Source organism: Pleuronectes platessa, chromosome 5 (genome assembly GCF_947347685.1).
Source record: "Pleuronectes platessa chromosome 5, fPlePla1.1, whole genome shotgun sequence".
Taxonomy (NCBI): Eukaryota; Metazoa; Chordata; class Actinopteri; order Pleuronectiformes; family Pleuronectidae; genus Pleuronectes; species Pleuronectes platessa.
In genome coordinates, this window is record NC_070630.1 from 19,263,510 (window position 1) to 19,271,326 (window position 7,817).

At 45.1% G+C, this 7,817-nt stretch overlaps 1 protein-coding gene across 1 annotated transcript in view; it reads left to right on the plus strand.

The window, feature by feature from the left end:
* Positions 1-2,996, plus strand: part of brip1 (BRCA1 interacting helicase 1) — a 44,688-nt gene extending 41,692 nt beyond the window's left edge. The window contains 2 exon segments of the mRNA XM_053423656.1: positions 2,646-2,759; positions 2,762-2,996. Of these exon segments, the coding sequence (XP_053279631.1) occupies positions 2,646-2,759; positions 2,762-2,865 (218 nt within the window). The 3' untranslated portion in view covers positions 2,866-2,996.
* Positions 2,997-7,817: the final 4,821 nt, after the last annotated feature.

The window sequence follows — 7,817 nt, forward strand, 5'->3', positions numbered from 1 at the left end:
CTCACTATTACTATGTGTAGAGAAAATGATGAGGCTTCAGTCAAGCCAGCTCCCATCTGGATGCAGGTTCTTATTCAGTGTGACAGAGCATCATATTGAGGCCATTAAGGCCTATTCTCAACTAACCACCATTACTTAAGCGGCAGCACTGATTGAATATGAATTTTAACAAATCATTAAAATACAAAACCATGTACATCATCTGCAAAAGGCACGCCATCATTTGGGTCTGTTTTAATGATGTGGAGGCATGTTACATGGACGCCTTTGACATGCCTGATTAAGCCTAAAACACAGACATTTATTTGTTCAGTTTCAGTTCCAATTGTGTAGCTATGTGCTGTAAATTCAAGTGGGATTAGTGTGTGGGTGTGTCCATCAGTCTAATAATTCATGTTAATTCTGTTCAGATACAATAAAAATTAAAATAAGCTTATAGTGTTTATTTCCCCTTTTCTTTTCTTTTTTTCTCCATTGAAATGTATTCAAGTTACTTAAAATGGAATTACCCAAGTCAAACTATTTGAGTAGAGCACAAGTAAGCTTAATTACTTTTACTTTTACTTTAGTTTTTCTGCACAGCTATAAATATTTCTTAAGATTTCCTTCACATTAAATACAAAATATTAAGAATTTAGACATATATTATTTTTAACTGATAGTAATTAAGGTTTTGGGGGCATCAGGAAAAGCAATAGAGGCTTCTATGAATGTATAGATGCATAGGATCTACTCTCTCTGCAAGATATGTTTGACATCATTATAACTTTGTTAACAATGTTTTCCCAACCGACATGAATAGCTGGGTGGAGGACAGACTAACCAGCACAAACCTCATTCACAACTCAATAAAGGAAACAAGGACCCAGCACAGAGTCTTAGGGAAGAGACGGGGATATAGAGACTCACAGTTTGGAAACTCCATATGCTAGAGGGACAACAATAAACAGGCTCTGACTTTAAGAAAGTTTCCATAGTTGACTTTTTACTGGTAACAGCTGCCTACAAAGATGCCATTATGTTGATTCAACTGCCCTTTTAAAATAGTTTCTACATATATATTATGTATCAACCTTACTGAAGGTAGGATTTAATGCAAGATTGTTTTATTAGTCTACAATATTTTTTGCAAGTTTATCTAAAGACCTCGTAACTGTGTTTATCTCCACAATAAGTCCTACGAGCATGGATTTGACAAGGATATGTTAATACGTTAAATAATGTCATAGTCAAAAATGTAATTTATATTTAAAAAATGATCCCAGTGACATAGCACTCATTCTCAGAAAGGTTTCTACATTTGTTCTTATACGTTTAATATTATTTCACAGGATAATTCACTGACAGTAGTGCAATAATCAGCAGTTTATGGGCATATTTGATTGTTTATTTGTGAGGAGCTGAGGTGATTTAATCAAGCCAATGATAAATGCAGACTCATCAAATAGCCTAAGTTGAAGGGAGACAGAGAAATTAGATTGAACATGATTACACTGATGTGATTTGTCTCATTACAACGCAAACTTCACCAATGTGTGATTTGCGTAGACGAGCAGAGTAGACAAGTGTTCCTGTAAAGCCTTTCTTCGCTCATCAACTGCCTCCCCATGACCCTCATACATGCAATCGTGCATGACTACTCGTTAACATCATCAAAACGGAGCGTGGAGAGGCCAGTGAATGTGTAAAAGCACTTAATAGGGAGGCCACGCTACTGAAAGACCCAGTGATGGCTGTTAATGGCTGCATTTTTCCCCATTGGACTAATTCAGCCTTTTCTCCAGCCGCAAATCATTAAAGCTACACTAAGAAAACATTGTAACAAAGAGAGAGTGCATTTTCTCTTTGTATTCCCAAAGAAAAATGCACCAGATAAAAGGCCTCCACCCAATTTAATGAAGTCCTACAGATCTGCTTTGTGCATTTTAAAATTTTTAATTAACTGTATTGTTGACTGTTGTACGGCGACCTTGAGTATCCTGAAAGGCGCCTTATAAATAAAATGTATTATTATTATTATTATTATTATTATTATTGTTGGCCAGAAATAAAATACATTAGAGTGGTCTTAAAAAATTGGTATATATATATATAAACCTGCTGGCAGCACTTTTCTCAAACACCAAGTATAGCCTAGTTAATATATAACGTGAACATTATGTCTGCTGTATATCTCACCATTTTTGGAAAAATTAAAAACTAATATTTATTTTCAGATATGTAGAGGTCGTATTCTGTTCCAAATTGATGTGAAAAAATTCAACTTTTCGAGCTTTGAAAGAGGATTTATATGAATTAGTATCTATTTTCTCACATTATCTCAATCAGCATGGAAAAACAAAGGTGTCACAGTTTTTTATGTTCTCATTATGTCCATGTTGGCTTGAGTTTCCAAGTTCATTCTTGACCTTGGAAGCAGGTAGTGTGGTGCACTGTATTAGTCTAGCCTCAAAGCAGCCAAACTAAATCATTTTATATAGTCTCACTGGCACCTGGATCTGTGGTGTAGTACTGTATACACCTGTCAGTCTGTGATGCTGCTCAGTGCAGGTTTAAAGAATCAACAACATTTACTCTAATCACTTTGTACTACGTTCTTGTTTGTATTTATTTTCTAGAAATGTGACTTCATTTTTTATTGTCAGGTGGAGGCTGTGAAGTGAAGAGAGTAGGGAGAGTCACTTGTCAGCAGACTGAGCCCAGGAGCAGCCAGAGGAGAGACCAGGTCAGAGCAGGTCACGCTAAGGTTCTGACCCTGAATCTGAAGAGCAGTCCATCAAGAAACAGAGCCAGAAGAGCGCACAGCTCAAACAAATACCGAGATCCACTGAATTCTTATCACACACATCATGTGTCAGAGGATGAAGGCTGGATATCCTCTCAAAAGACAGAATTCACATTGACCCAAAGTGTAAACTCCAGAGTGACAGAGTCAGGAACATTTGTGGCTGTAGAGGAACACAAAGCTTTTAGGAAAGTGCCCAGCATACCTGTCATTTCCACAGCAGTTGAGTTTGATATTGTGAGTCAAAAACAAGAAGACTGGGGGGATTGGCAAATAGCTGGAGCAGCAGAATGTAGTCCTTGTGGTCTTGATCTGGATGGTCCGGGAAGTCAGTGCACCAACCCAAAAGGTAAGTTCTGTAGAGGGTGAACACCATGGTTAACACTACATCACAAAAATGTCTGCTGTGTCTTTTTCTATAGCAACCACTGGGAGGCGATAAAGTCTGAGATATAACCACTGAGTCAAAATGGCTTTGCTCAACGTCACTGCAAGTGAATTGTCCAAAAACAGTTTGTGTATGTAAGGAGATGAATGAGCGAGAGGATGATACCACAGTGGCGTGATGTGTTGTTTACCCTGGAGTTGCACCAAAGTGACTCAGTTAATAAGACATACGATGTGTCTCCACTTCCTCCTACTGTACACAAATGAAGCCAAAATATCTGTGACTTGGACGCTATCATCATCACTGATGTAATTTAGGGGCAGAGTAGGTTCAGTCGTGAGATGACACATGGGAGCCACTGTGTCAAGTCCCATTATCAAACTCAAGCCATCCCAGCTGTCAATCATATCTTTTCACGCAGTTTTTATATAATCAAATAACTAACTTAAACCAAATGTATAAGAAACATGATCATAAATCATTGTGATAACTTCCTAAATGACAAAGACATCTCTGTGAAAATGTAGCTGATGTGTTCTCTGATTTTTTTTAGTCAGGGTTGGTGGCCATGTCCCATCCACTTACATGGAGGAGGCATGGTTTATAGACTACACTACAGCCAGTCAGCCACAGGGGGATCCAGATTTTTTTGCTTTACATCAGGGTAGCTGTCATGTCCTTCTCTAGATACAGTCATTGGGTAAAGTCATGAGAGTACCACTGCAAGGCATCAGGTACTGCCAGCATCTAGAAGCCACAGAGGCTAATTTAGCAAGCTAGTAAGGCAGGAAATAAATGCTGTTTGACTCAAAGTACAATATATAAACTTAGAATCCAGCTAAAAATGAACTTCCCTAGCCTTCGCCATTTCTTAAAACATAAGCAACCACACATCACAAGTTGTAAACCCAGAACTTCATTAGTCATTAATACCCCAGTAAGAGGGTTGTTAATTTGGACTTATCCTGTAAACCTGGTCAACTGGGTTTAGACCAGGTTGGTTATAGTCAGAAGCACAGTTAAGGTTTCACTGCTTCGAGATGATAATGTACCAACAATGTGCCCGAACACAACAGTTCAATGCGTGTGCTGAGATGTTGAAAAAATGACAACCATGTCTGTCTGAAACTAGTCCAGATACTATTGTTGCACTTGACACTACTTTGCGGGAAGTTTAAGATGGAGCTCCAATTCGACGCTGTTGAATAATGGATAATGGAACTGGTAATAAAAGGGAACTGATGAGATTTAATTCATGAAATGAAGAGCATGTGTAGAAACCTGATGACAGACTTTTTTATTTTGAACCATTATCTAGTGACATTGTTTTGTGGTTTGCTGATGTGTCCAAGTTTAGTTTAATGCTGATTTTCATTTGAATAACATGCTCATGCACTATCATCATTTTACTTTAAACTATCCTGAAGCTAGTTTTTAATGTAAAATTGAAACCATTTTTTTTCCCAATCAAGCTGTTAAAGTAAAGCGATCTAGCAAGCGAAAGCGCAGGAGATCGTCACCAAAAAGAAAGGTACGTGACCAGTGCCCCAGAGGCAGGTCAGCATCAATAACTGTTCCGTAATATTGAAAATTATATTTATATTTATCAATACAATGTTATACTGATAATGTAAAAGCAGAAATGTATAGTTATAACGTCTCATCTCATCGTCATCCGCTTATCCGGGGTCGGGTCGCGGGGGGAGCAGCTCAAGCAGGGGGCCCCAGACTTCCCTTTCCCGGGCCACATTGACCAGCTCTGACGGGGGGATCCCGAGGCGTTCCCAGGCCAGTGTTGAGATATAATCTCTCCACCTAGTCCTGGGTCTTCCCCGAGGTCTCCTCCCCACTGGACGTGCCTGAAACACCTCCCAAGGGAGGCGCCCAGTGGGCATCCTTACCAGATGCCCGAACCACCTCAGCTGACTCCTTTCTAAGTAAAGGAGCAGCGGCTCTAATCCGAGTCCCTCACGGATGACTGAGCTTCTCACCCTATCCCTAAGGGAGACGCCAGCCACCCTTCTGAGAAAACTCATCTCGGCCGCTTGTACCCGCGATCTCGTCCTTTCGGTCATCACCCAGCCCTCATGACCATAGGTGAGGATAGGAACGAAGATCGACCGGTAGATCGAGAGCTTTGCCTTGCGGCTCAGCTCTCTTTTCGTTACAACGGTGCGGTAAAGCGAACGCAATACCGCCCCCGCTGCTCCGATTCTCCGGCCAATCTCACGCTCCATAGTACCCTCACTCGCGAACAAGACCCCGAGGTACTTGAACTCCTTCACTTGGGCTAAGGACTCATTTCCTACCCGGAGTAAGCAATCCATCGGTTTCCTGCTAAGAGTCATGGCCTCAGATTTAGCGGTGCTGATCCTCATCCCAGCCGCTTCACACTCGGCCGCCAGCCGATCCAGTGAGTGCTGAAGGTCACAAGCCGATGATCCAATGAGGACCACATCATCCGCAAAAAGCAGTGACGAGATCCTCAGACCACCGAACTGCAACCCCTCCCCACCACGACTACGCCTCGATATCCTGTCCATGTATATCACAAACAGGATTGGTGACAAGGCGCAGCCCTGGCGGAGACCAGCACCCACTGAGAACGAAACTGACTGGCTGCCGAGGACCCGAACACAGCTCTCGCTTTGGGAGTAGAGAGATTGGATGGCCCTGAGGAGAGACCCCCTTACCCCATACTCCCGCAGCACCTCCCACAGTTTCTCCCGGGGGACCCGGTCATACGCCTTCTCCAGATCCACAAAACACAAGTGGACCGGATGGGCATACTCCCAGGCCCCCTCCAGGATCCTTGCGAGAGTGAAGAGCTGGTCCGTAGTTCCACGTCCGGGGCGAAAACCGCATTGTTCCTCTTCAATCTGAGGTTCGACGATCGGCCGAACCCTCCTTTCCAGCACCTTGGAGTAGACTTTACCAGGGAGGCTGAGGAGTGTGATACCCCGATAATTGGTACACACTCTCTGGTCCCCCTTTTTGAACAGGGGAACCACCACCCCGGTTTGCCACTCCTTTGGCACTGTACCCGACTCCCACGCGATGTTGAATAGGCGTGTCAACCATGACAGCCCCTCAACACCCAGAGCCTTTAGCATTTCTGGCTGGATCTCATCAATCCCTGGGGCTTTGCCACTGCGGAGATGTTTGACTACCTCAGTGACCTCCACCAGGGAAATTGACGACGAAACACCATCAACCTCGAGCTCTGCCTCCAACATAGAGGGCGTGTTATTCGGATTCAGGAGTTCCTCAAAGTGTTCCTTCCAACGTCCGACGACCTCCTCAGTTGAGGTCAACAGAGTCCCATCCTTACTGTACACAGCTTGGATGGTTCCCCGTTTCCCCCTCCTGAGGTGCCGGATAGTCTTCCAGAAACACTTTGGTGCCGACCGAAAGTCCTTCTCCATGACCTCTCCGAACTTCTCCCACACCCGCTGCTTAGCCTCCGACACGGCAGCAGCTGCAGCCCTTCGGGCCTGTCGGTACCCTGCAACCGAGTCAGGAGTCCTCCAGGATATCATATCCCGGAAGGCCTCCTTCTTCAATCGGACGGCTTCCCTGACCACCGGTGTCCACCACGGTGTCCGAGGGTTACCGCCCCTTGAGGAACCTAAGACCCTGAGGCCACAGCTAGCCGCCGCAGCTTCAGCAATGGAGGCTTTGAACACTGCCCACTCCGGCTCAATGTCCCCAACCTCCACAGGAATGCCAGAAAAACTCCGCCGGAGGTGTGAGTTGAAGATACCTAGGACGGGGGCCTCCTCCAGACGTTCCCAGTTCACCCGCACTACTCGTTTGGGCTTACCAGGTCTATCCGGAAATTTCCCCCATTCCCTGATCCAACTCACAACCAGATGGTGGTCGGTTGACAGTTCCGCCCCTCTCTTTACCCGAGTGTCCAAAACATGCGGCCTCAGATCAGATGACACGATCACAAAATCGATCATTGATCTTCGGCCTAGGGTACTCTGGTACCAGGTACACTTATGAGCACCCTTATGTTCGAACATGGTGTTTGTTATGGATAATCCATGACTAGCACAGAAGTCCAATAACAAACGACCGCTCGGGTTCAGATCAGGGAGGCCGTTCCTCCCCACCACGCCTCTCCAGGTATCTCCATCGTTGCCCACGTGGGCGTTGAAGTCACCCAGCAGAACTACGGAGTCCCCTACTGGAGCCCCATGCAGGACTCCATTCAGGGTCTCCAAGAAAGCCGAGTACTCTGAGCTGCTGTTTGGTGCATACGCACAAACAACAGTCAGAGTTTTCCCCCCTACAACCCTTAGGCGCAGGGAGGCGACCCTCTCGTCTACCGGGGTAAACTCCAACACCGCGGCGCTCAGCCGGGGATTTATGAGTATCCCCACACCCGCCCGGCGCCTCACGCCCTTGGCAACTCCGGAGAAGAATAGAGTCCAACCCTTATCCAGGAGTACGGTACCAGAGCCGAGACTGTGCGTGGAGGTAAGCCCCACCAGATCTAACTGGTAGCGCTCCACCTCCCTCACAAGCTCCGGCTCCTTTCCCCACAGCGAGGTGACGTTCCACGTCCCCAGAGCCAGCTTCTGCCGCCCGGGTCTGGTCCGTCGAGACCCCTGACCTTCGCTGCCACCCATGTGGCTG